The sequence below is a fragment of the Meleagris gallopavo genome, chromosome 6, assembly GCF_000146605.3.
Source record: "Meleagris gallopavo isolate NT-WF06-2002-E0010 breed Aviagen turkey brand Nicholas breeding stock chromosome 6, Turkey_5.1, whole genome shotgun sequence".
Classification (NCBI taxonomy): domain Eukaryota; kingdom Metazoa; phylum Chordata; class Aves; order Galliformes; family Phasianidae; genus Meleagris; species Meleagris gallopavo.
In genome coordinates, this window is record NC_015016.2 from 21,269,238 (window position 1) to 21,280,803 (window position 11,566).

The 11,566-nt window shown below is 35.2% G+C and overlaps 1 protein-coding gene across 2 annotated transcripts; it reads left to right on the forward strand.

Annotated features, from left to right (window-relative positions):
- Positions 1-1,812: 1,812 nt before the first annotated feature.
- On the forward strand, positions 1,813-11,566 carry LOC104911418 (A-kinase anchor protein 9-like). Of its 2 annotated transcripts, XM_031553892.1 has the most exons (5): positions 1,981-2,046; positions 3,323-4,319; positions 6,157-6,319; positions 9,061-9,273; positions 10,484-11,566. In XM_031553892.1, the coding sequence occupies exons 2-5, from the start codon at positions 4,074-4,076 to the stop codon at positions 10,570-10,572; spliced, it is 711 nt and encodes a 236-aa protein (XP_031409752.1). In that variant the 5' UTR covers positions 1,981-2,046; positions 3,323-4,073; the 3' UTR covers positions 10,573-11,566. The 2 variants fall into 2 exon arrangements, with proteins under 2 accessions (XP_031409753.1, XP_031409752.1); XM_031553893.1 differs by lacking the exon at positions 3,323-4,319 and having other exon boundaries at positions 1,813-2,046.

The window sequence follows — 11,566 nt, forward strand, 5'->3', positions numbered from 1 at the left end:
CTGAACTCCTTCCTTATTGTGCATGAGGAAAAAAGTAGTGAGTGGTTATATTCACTGAACTGTACTGATTTTTTTGTTGGTTTTCAGCTTGTAACCCCTAAACATAATTCCTTGTGGAAGTGTGGGAATAAACTGAGACCTTAGGTCCAAGTAACACAAAATATATCTCAAATGAAATAGATACTGCTTCATAAATGTCAGTTCAGAGCTTATAAACAACATCTGTATCTGAAACTTCTGAGTAAACACTGTATCTTATGGTTTTGTGGACCATGACATCTGAACTACAACCTTCATGACAAAGGAAAAACCATAAACCTTTTTCATTGCGGTGAGTGAGTTTACACTAGGAAAAGACATGTTTGTTTTTGACGGTTGTATTCTATTCATTATTTTGTATCAAGGAAAAATAGGATTTGGGGAAGGAGAATTTAGTTTTAATACTCAGAGCAGAGATTATGTTGATAACCATTATGAGGATTAGTACAAGTTGGGGTTAGGTATTCAACTGCCATGAGAAGTTAAATCTAATTAACAGTGTTTCTGTTTTTTGCAACCACTGAAAATCTTCTGGAGATGCTGTGCCATAAAGGAACTGGGATTGTTTGATCTGGAGAGGGGGAGGCTCAGGGGAGACCTTATCACTCTCTACAACTTCTGAAAGGAGGTTGTAGCAAGGTGGAGGTCAACCTCTTACGTAATCTTGCATCAGGCTGCATATTTTCTATAATGTTCATTTTTCTATATGATTTACACTCATCATTGCACAATTCAGATGTACCTATAAGGGTTGTAGAAGATGAATTTTAGACTGAGATTTGCTTATTATTGCCAACTTCATTCACGTTTGTGAATAGATTGAAATTTTTGTCTGTCTTTAAAGACGGTATTTTTTCTAGACAGGAAAATTTGAAATTTGAAAGAATTTAAAAAAAAAAATTAAAAAAAAAGTCAATAGGCGTTGACTTATCTCATCAGGAATAGTTATCTACTGTTGGGATGTACTTCTGTACTATTTCATACTGAATTTGAGATTTTAAAACAGGAGTGTGCTTTCACTTGTCTTGCTTAAATACATTCTAAATTAAGCTAATTTATTATTTTCTAGGTTGATTACTGTCAGTTTAATACCACAAGCAAACTCTGTGCCTCCCGCTTTTAACCAAGGTGGATAAATGCCTTTAAGCCAATTCAGACCTCAGAAAGACTGAGAGTAGCAAGATATCATATTGCCCATCAGTAGGAGCAGTTACCGTACTTGGCTTGTTAAGCTACTCATTTTAATCAATTTTCAAGTTACTAATAACAATGCTGAATGCTATGTTCTGTATTCTAGTCTTTATCCTGAGAAGTTGTCTGAATTGTTTGTGTGTCATTCCCTTTACTCTCTCAGGTGTGTTTTTTTTTTTTTTGCATCACTAACGTGAACAATCCTGTTTTAAAGGACACTAATGTAGCTGGGCGCTAAGGAAAGAATGACTGATGGTCAGAGTGCTTTTGTTTGTTTGTTTATATTTTATAAGACAGTTTTGTAGTCATTACTGCAATTTATTCCAAAGAGTAAGGAATCCAAAACATACTGAAAGGATATCTAAATTGTTAATCTTGTTAATATCTCCTTTTCTGTCTCTCTCTCTCCAGCTCATTTTTAGCTAACACACTGAGTATTTTGTTTATGTAAATTTTATTAAGTATTATTAAGATATTTCCCTTTCTGTCTTTGTGATCAAGACAAAATATTTTTATCATGCTCTGATTTGTGTTTCTAACCATGTCTCATAGTTTTCATGTATTGAAGTCCTAAGAGTCTACATCAATACTATTGTTTTTCCAGAATCCTGTTCCTCCTACCACGGCAGTAGTATGGGAGATGATGATATTAGTATGTGGTCGGGAGCTGCAGAAGAAGGACTGCTGAGCCAACATCTTGCAGAAAGTGGAGTGGAATTAGACCCTGAAAATGAAGAACTGGTTCTGAATATTAGTTCTCGACTGCAAGCGGCTGTTGAAAAACTTCTGGAAGCTATCAATGAAACTTCCAATCAGGTAGTGTGTGATCTAATAGTAATGTGTTTTGAATTTTGTGTCTTAATTTTTTTGTTGCATTCTTCATTTTTCTCATGGATGTTTTTTTTTATGTGCCTAAAATCTATAGACTCATTTTCAAAGCTGAAACTGTGCTTCAGGTGCCTATTCCAGAAATTCTGCTTCAGCTCTTACTTTACTGATGAATTTAGATTCACACTGGGAATTGGGCTTGGACTACAAAGGATGCCTGAATTTAGGCATGTTTATCCATCGGGGTGGTCTTTCATTCCTCATGCAAGTCACTCTCATTTTGCTGCAATCCAGAGACGAGACGAGGTGTCAGAGCATATCAAACAGACCCATGTGAAAGGAGAGGTATAAAGGGAACTGTGCCTTCACTTGATATTTTGGTCAATTAATTCATCAAAAAGATGGAGCTCTCCGACTGTCGCTTCTGACTATGATTTTAACCTGGCAGATTAAACACATGCCTTTCTTGCTATCAGAAAAGGAGTCTGCATTCCAGTTTTCTAGTGTGTGTTTGAGATATGTGGCTCATGGATAGCTTCCAAAGAGGCAGCATATGGATATTGCTTTCTTCTTTGCTGTAGGGGTATTTGCACGGTGGGATTTTAGTTTCTCTCTGAAGTATGTCTCTGTTAATTGAAGTTTGAAGGTATACTGAGAAACTACTTGATATCTCACAGTCTGTTCTTAGGTCACTGTCATTTGAAGAACTCAGTCATTAAATTCAGTTCTTTACCAGAATTCAAAGGCTGTAATTTGCTTTATGCAACAGACCCATATGTGAGTTGACAGGCAATGCAGACAAACAACTTCCAGGTGTTGCAGTAATTAAGAATTAATGCTGCAACTATAGAAGTATGGTCAATTCTCTATTACAGTTGGCGTTTCTTGTAAATATATTGCTGCTGCTATTTAAACACAGTAGTTCTGTACATAAATAATTTTATTTTTGTGACTTTAAAGTAAGTACTTTTTATGATATCTGTTAAATATATTCTAAGCAGCTTATTTTTATTTATTTTCTATTGATCAGGAAAATTTATTTTACCTTAACAACTTTGTAGCTGAGCCTTTGCCAATATCTGTTGCCAATGTCTGCTGTACGGTTACTGAGTTACACACTATTCCTGTATATACTGAGAGTTTGTATATTACATCTTTAAATTACTACATTAAATACTGCATGATGGAGAAAGTAGCCTAAAACAATCGCAGAGAGAAAAGATTTTTAACCTTTCCTCTTAATAATTTGTGTTGTGCATACAAGCCACTACGCATTTCCTAAAACAAACTTTAAGGAGTGAGAGAAGCCTGGCAACATCTTCAAAGTGACTGCTTGAGACCTGTCTAAACACACATTTCAGACTGAAGTGCAGTTGGAATCCTTTCAGACAAGACGTGGAGTGGGTGTGTTATAATTCAGATTCCACCTGCTGGTGTTATATACAGGTAAATAGATCAGGCCCCTCCCCTGTTCTTTGACTGGGAGATACTAACAGAAAGTCTTGAAACAAGCAGAGTCTGAGAAAGCTCTTCCTGTTGAATTAACTTGAAGAACAGGAATGAAGGCAAACAACGACATCTCTGTATTTCTCTTTCGTTGGCCGTAGGGGAGGTGGAAAATCATTTTTAGTTTCTGTTCTGCTACCGTGCTTGTCTGCTGGAGTGTACCTGCTCAGGTAAAAAAAAAATCATGCCTCCCTGCTGTGGAAATTACCAGCCAGCTGCTACTGGAAGATTTGTGTTGCTTTTTCATGTGAAACTTCTCCAAGGAGGATTTTTAGGAGTGACCGTATGAAGTTTTCGTGCATCTCTCCCTTGGATTTCTGTGCTCCTGAGTTACTCTTCTGATCCTGGGGATTCTCAGTAGGTTTGTCACTGACAGTACTGATGCATGTTCTCAGACTGCTAAATGTACGTATTCTTTACAACTTTCTGTTAGCAATTTCTAAAGGCAGTTTAGCTAGTGTAAAATACTGATGTGGCAGTTAAGAAGACAGTGACGGCAGCATTTGGGAATGGATTCTTACCGCACGTACTGGGCAGCTAATCTCTTGAATCCTCTGTGGACAGAAGGCCAAGAAGAAGACATTTATGAGGTTGAATCTCGTGTGCCTTTGCCATATCCTTTTCCTTTCACTGAACACTTGGATGAGAATAATTCTGTAGTTGTAAATACTGCGATTTTTCACTTCAAACACACAAAAAAAGGGCACATTTTAAAAGTTGTTTCTAAAATTTCCTTGCCTACACCACCTTACTCAGTAAGTATTATTTATTTATTTATTTATTTATTTATTTTAGAAAATATCTAAATCTGCTTAATAGAAGAGAATGAATGCAGTGAAAAATGCTGTAAACTTGCTATGTATTGCTAGCGAGCATTTATTCCTAGACAGTTTTAAATGAACTCTGAAACAGCTTTGGTTATAATTTTTTTTTTTTTTTTCCTTAACAAAAGGAATTTAGCAGACATGGATATATACTAATTTGTATAAAGTTAAAATCTTTTTTTAAAGTATGTCAATTATACTTACTACATTTTTTTTTCTCTATGAAGAATTTATGAAGTGGGGGGAGGGCACTGCAATCAGTTAAACTTTTCCTTTGTAGCTTTCGTGCACTGAGTAGTACCATTAACTAGTACAAGCTTGCTAATGGCTTCTAATGATCCCATAAGAGAATTTTTGTGCTTGAAAAATAGTGCTCATGTTTCCGTTTCTTTTTGAGTTTTTTTTTTTTAGTATTATTTGGAATATTACCTTAAGTTGTAATTACTGAAAAGAGCGGGTGAAAAATTTTTGATTTTTAACTAGTTTGCATTAGTGTATGGATGCATTTCAATAAGCCTTTTTTATTGATGTCTACACGCAGTAAACTTGTTGTATGCTTTTCTTTTACTGAGAAGGGGCTCTGAATTTAAAATGCAGAACTTGAAAATGTAAGAATAGAGTAAGAAGGCTCTACAATTTTTAAAATATTTTAATCCAGTGCAGATATTCAAACTGCAGTGCTTCAGCATCTGTTCCATTTTTAACTCTTGTCAAAGTGCTCCATTCAAGGTAACAATGTCCATCCAAACAGGAATGCTCCAGAAATTAAATCAAGTCTTTTGGATTCAGTGTATTACAAAAGAGAATGAGTGTACAAAAAAATGTACTCAGACATTCTTTTCAATGTTATTTCAATTTATTTATAAATGGATAATTTTGTGTGTAATCTTCGGTAAAATATTCCTAACCTGTTGTCAGGGATTTTAAAGCAAGCTAATTGTAGTCATGACCTGAGGTAAAGATGGTCAGAAAGCCATTATTTTTAAAGAAATTGAGAGAGATTTGTTTAATATAAACTGCAGCAAAGTCAAAAAAGTTAGTATCTTACAAATATTTGCCAGTTATTCATAGTATTAAAGGGGAAAAAATGGGAGAGAAGCAGGAAATATGCGTTACTTCATTTTCTGAAGTTGACGTGTTGTCTTAGTTTGAATACCGGACACACCAAGAACTCACACCCCATTCAGATCTGTCAGTTTGAGTCCCTTCAAGAGCTGGACGTAGACTGTGTATGTTAACAGTTGAGAAGTATGGGTCATCTTGGTAACTGACCTATTTGCTATTACATATTTTGTGTAATCAGTAGTATTATCGTGGTGTCTTCATTCATCTTCGTGTTTAGGAGAGAATGAGATGAAAAACTTATGTTAGCTTATATCAAAACTTCTGCTAGTGTTATGCACTACGTTTAGCTATTCTAAGCATATGGTGCATGATAGCTTACTCATATGCGTATTTACTCGTGTAAAGAAAGGTGAATCTAGTGTAAACTCATAAACCTGAAATTACCGGAACAAAGATTCATATCTAGCCAGATAGCTCATTCAGTTCAGCATGCTGAGAACTGTTTGCCTATGCTTTTATACAGAATGTCTTCCTTGTTGTTGTCTGTGAATATGTGTTGATCTTATTATCCAATGTCCACTGAAATTATGTAGGAATTCTCATCACACTGTTAAGCCACTATTAATGAAATATGAGAGAGAGAACAGTTATTAATCACAAGATATTTAATTTATCTAATCTCTGTAATTTTCCCCTCTGGTAGCTTGAACATGCCAAAATTACTCAGACAGAACTCATGCGAGAATCCTTCAAAAAGCAAGAAGAGGCCACAGAGTTTATCAGGTATCAGGAAGAGCTGCAAGAACGTCTCAGTGAAGAAACCAAAGCCAGAGAGCAGTTGGCTTTGGAGCTTAGTAAAGCTGAAGGTGAGTTGTTAATCTTTGCACTGACTAACCTATTAACTGGGTAAAGAAACTTCAAATTAGATCAGTTTCTTAGTGAACTTCAGAATGTTACCACTGTGTAATTCTGTTCAGCAATTTTTTTAATTACTTTTTATTAAAAATAATAGTTTGGATATGTGTTGTTATCCTCAAAATTAATTTGTTTTGTTATATGCAATCAAACTGAAGTATTAGCAACTTAGAGTCATAGAACATAATAGTTCAGGTTGGAAGCCTGCTCAAAACAGGGTCAGCTAACCCAGAGCTATTCTAGTCCATCCTATTCTAGTGTTTCATCACCCTCAAGCTGGGGTATAGGGAAGGAAAAAAAATTAATCTTACATTTAAATGTAGTTTCCTGAATTTCATTTTGAGCCTTCTGCCTCTTGACCTAACTTAGATTCACAGAACAGAGATAAAAACATGGAAACTTCAGCCTGAATTTAGTGATACAGTGATTATATATATCAACTTACACTTTGTTTGAAGTGATGTCTCTAAGCATATTTGCAGCCACATCAAGAAGCAATTAAAAATATTAATGTTCCAGAGTGTTACAACCAAGGAAATCTAACATCTTTTTTGACATCAGAAAAAAATATAAACAAATCTGAAAGTTTTAATGCCTTTTTTGTAGTCAAAAGGCCTTATTGTCATAGCAGCCTTACTGCTTCAGTAGTTGAATGTTTTGTTTCCATCGAGCATTTCTATTATTATCTTTATATAGCAATTGGTAACTGACATTAGGAAAAGGTGCAAAAAACATCTATCCTATATGTAAGATCCCCATAGTAATTAGAAGAATAATATATTAGTTCAGCAGACTTCTCTGTTTCAGAGTGGGAGCAAGTAGTTTCACAGGTAAATTTTATTGTTAGAGAATGCCACCTTGCCAGCTTTCCTCTTCTTTTTAAACAGATAATCCAAGATGAGTTCACATGCTATTAATAGTTGTGACACACATAACTGGAAAGGAAATGTAGGTTTCTAAGCCGTGTCTCTAAAATCAGGGACTGTTGATAGCTTTATAACTCCTGAATTCATTACATCTTTTTTCAACCTTTTTTTGGTCATCTTCAGAAATCAATGCACCATTTTGTGTGCTGATATAACAAAATAGTAATGCCATACAACTCTTTTTATTATTATTTTTTCTGCTCATTGAACTGAGCTGTAAGAATAGTCTTACAAAGCTAAACTACATTCTCTTATCAAATTCCTTAGATAGACATGCAAAACAATGTCCAAGTTGATTATGTATCTGATGGTACTCTATCTTCTCTTGAGATAAAGTGTGTCATTTTTGATCATTTCTTTCTTATCACAAAAGCTGCTGAGATGTTTTCAAACCTCTGGTGTTTTAGTGGCATCAGGTATGACTTACCTAACAAATGGGATGGAAAAGCTAACACCAATCTGTATGCTCACTGACACTGAGAACGCTGACTACTTAAATTACATCTCTACTTAAAAAAATAAATAAATAATAAACACAGGTGATTTTACCATTATATAAGACTTTCTCGTACCTTTTTGATCAATGTGAGCGCTGCTTAAACTCTGGATACCCTCTCAAGCTCCAATCTTCTAAGTACTCATTGTGAACATCAGCTGTTATAGGGAAGTGACTACTACAGTTTGTGTTGCCTCAAATTTTTTGAAGTGCAGTTGATAATGTTTCTCAAGCACTGGAATGGACTGCCCAGGGAAGCAGTGGAGTCATCGTCCCTGCAGGCATTTAAGAAATGTGTGAATGTGGCACTGAGGCACACAGTTCAGTATTGGGAGTTGGTAGCTCGGGTTGATGGTTGGAATCGATAAAGGTTCTATGATTCCAGTTTAGTATCTTTTTCACAAGTTTGCCCCTCTTAGTGGCTCTGCACTCTGAATCCAAGTCTGGAAAAAAAGACTGGTCAGCAGTGCCTGATCGATGCTATGCATAGGACCAGGCCCAAACTGTATCTGCAGAAAATGCTGTTACTTAATTTTCTTCTTGATAACTTTCATCTGTTATGGATTTAAGTGCTCAGAGGAGTTTTACGTTTTTTATGCTGAAATCCAATGGAAACATCTGTAGTTTTCCTATATTCTCAAGCTACATTTAACATTGGCTCAAGACTACATATTTATACTGGCAAAGCTCACTTGAGTATTGGAAAAAATGCTACTTCAGTTCAATGGGCTTAGTAAGACAAAACCTGTAAGATAGGGGTTTGTGTCCAGATGACAAGGCTCAGACGTTGTATAGCTGATGTCTAGACTGTCCTCCAGAACCATCCATTATCAGAGATGAGAGAACACACCTTACCATGCAAATCTGTGAATCTTGCCCTGAGTTTTCCAGGAGTGCACTCTCCATGTTTAGTACTTTGTACTGCACGATGAAATGTCTTGAGACACATAGCACGGCACTGTCCACATGAATTTATCTGAAATTTCTTCTTATTATTATATTGTCCTGAGTTTATTACATACTTATTTTTCTTGCTTTTAAGTGCTTATTTGCTACCAAAACTGACATGCAGAAAGAAATAGTTATTTTTGGTTATGTGGTATCCTTTTGATTGTTTGTTCATTGAGTAAGAAGAGAAGAACACGGGCAGAATTTTTTAAGTACTGAGTATTTAACATACATATGCATTCATGTGAGATTACTGCAGTGACTTGACTATGCTAAAAGTCCAAATTCTTATTAAATCTACCTAAAAACTGATGTTCTACAGGCCTCATTGATGGTTATGCAGATGAAAAAGCATTTCTGGAAAAACAACTGCAGGAAAAAATAGATGTAATTGACCATCTTGAGCAAGAACTACTGTGTACAGGTAACAAATTGCAGGAATTAGAGGCTGAACAGCAGCAGATCCAGGAAGAAAAGGAGTTACTTGCCAGACAGAAGGATGCCATGAGAGCAGATGCGGGGCCAGTAGAGCAGCGTATGTATTCCCCACAGTCTTTCTATAATATTTTCTTATTTTTAAACAAGATAGTGAGTGATCTTGGTGAAATTGTTTGTTTGTTTGTTTTTTACCTCTTTTTAATCATCAATAAAAATATGATGTGGCAAAATGTGATATTTTCGTACCTAGTATCTAATGTTAGTGAGATAACTTTACAGAATGTTTGAACAAAAAAAAGAATGTTGAGCCATTGTAGATGTTCTTGTAGTAAACAAAAGCTTGATACCTATGGAAATCCATTATTTATATTACTGCTGAAGACGAATATCTCTAAACTGGCACCTGTGTATAAAAATACTGGTCTAAGTATTTTTGAAACGGAGTTTGAGGCACTAGTGAGGTTACCTACCAGAATGTGATTGAATTACACATGATGTCCATAGTTATTTTAGGCATGAAAGGTATGCTCCTGTATCAGATTCTTTGTTGGAGGAAGAATGGTGCAGGAGTTGCACAACAAGGAAAGGCTGTTGCCAGTACCAAAATCTACTTACTCAGTTCTCCAGAAAGTAAAATACAGAAATTAAAAATTAAAATAATGGTGATGGCAAAATTTTCGGATAAATATCACATCATAAATATCACATCAGTTTAACTAACTGCTTACTTGGGGGGGAAGACAAGCATTTGCCTTTATGAAGTAAATATGTCTTCTAATTTATTTGCTTAAGGAAGAATTAATGTTGTATGTTTGAAAGGGATGAAAATTGAAACAGTGGTAGTTAAGAAGTACTATTCCTTTGAGGATTGCAGTGCTTACATGAAATTAGCATTTTACTTAATGTCTAAAAGTTTGTAGCAATTTATGTCTCTGGTTCTGTACATTTTATTGATTTTATTTTATTTAAATTTTATAGTGAAATTTTAATAACAGCCAGTCACTACTTTACTGTAAAGAAGATTCTTGTATGTTTCTCTCATTAGATTGTTTTATGTCTAAGTATTTTCAAGTATAGCAACTGTATGGGTACCGTAAGGATAAACTGTTTAGGTACTTATCTCATGCATACCAGAATAACCTACCACATTCCCTAAGTTACCTCAACAACTTTGTCATTAAATGCCACACTCTCTTTGGCTTCATTTTCTCTTACATTGTTGCATCACAAGAAAACTACAGCTGGCATGTAAATTACTTTGCTTCTTTTTTTGTTTTTTCTCTCTCTCTCTCTCTCTATTCTCCTAGGCCTAGTAGATGCTGCAGTCGATGCAGCTTCCCAAGCAGGTGTGTTTGTATGTTGCATGGCCAATCCTGTAACTGGGTGGAAGATTTAGACGTACTGACATTGTTAATCAGGATTATTGGGCTTTTGGCTTACTGACATCACTTGTAATTCTTACTGGCCTGCAGCTTTGATGTTGTATTTCATACTCAGTTTTACATTTTGCTAACAACATTTCTTATTATTTCTATGCATAAATAAGCAAATTCATTAATAACCATCATCTTATTCACCTATGAATTACACATACTTAGTTGATATTGGAGGGATATTTTTGTAGGGTTTTTTTTCTCCACTTTTGTTTCCAAATATTACTGAAGTCTTTCTTTTTAATATCTAAACAATGTGTTATATGGACATACAATGGTTACCTTAAAATAAGAATTGGTTCAGTATGATGTAAGATGATGGTGCCTAAAAGGATATTTCTTCTATAGTGATTGTAAATTGTATTGTTTCTGTCTAATTATCAATCATGTTTTAAAGACTCTCCAAATGTAATTGCACTTTACAGTTTGGATTTTGCCTCAAGGGATGCCTTAACGGTTAGTTAACATGTACTTCAATGGGCTGTGGCTTAAGAGTTTTAATCGTGGTTTGGGGCTTTACTATATACGTGTGCCAGCATTTTCGTGAAGAATCAGAATTGGGCATTCAGTCATTGATTTTTGCAAAGCCTCAGTTACAGATCAGTAATTTCCCCCTCTGCCTGGCAATCTTGCTAAGTCTTTCAGTATTTCCTTCAAAGTATTTCTACATATCACATTAAATGCTGAAGCCTGGGAGTGGAATGATTTTAATTATCCTAAGGAGGAGAAAAATATTGGGTTTCCTGCATTTCCATTGCTAGCCCTTGTGCTGACTAGCTATGGTTCGAATCTGTTTTTCTTTTCTGTGCCAGTTATACAAAGACCGTGTAATTTATGTGTAACTTAAATGGGGAAATGATCTAATATCATTTCACTGTCAGTCCTCTGAAGTTTATCTAAAGGACAGCCGTTTTGGAAAGAACTTGCTATAATGATTATCTTGATTACTTCTCAAAA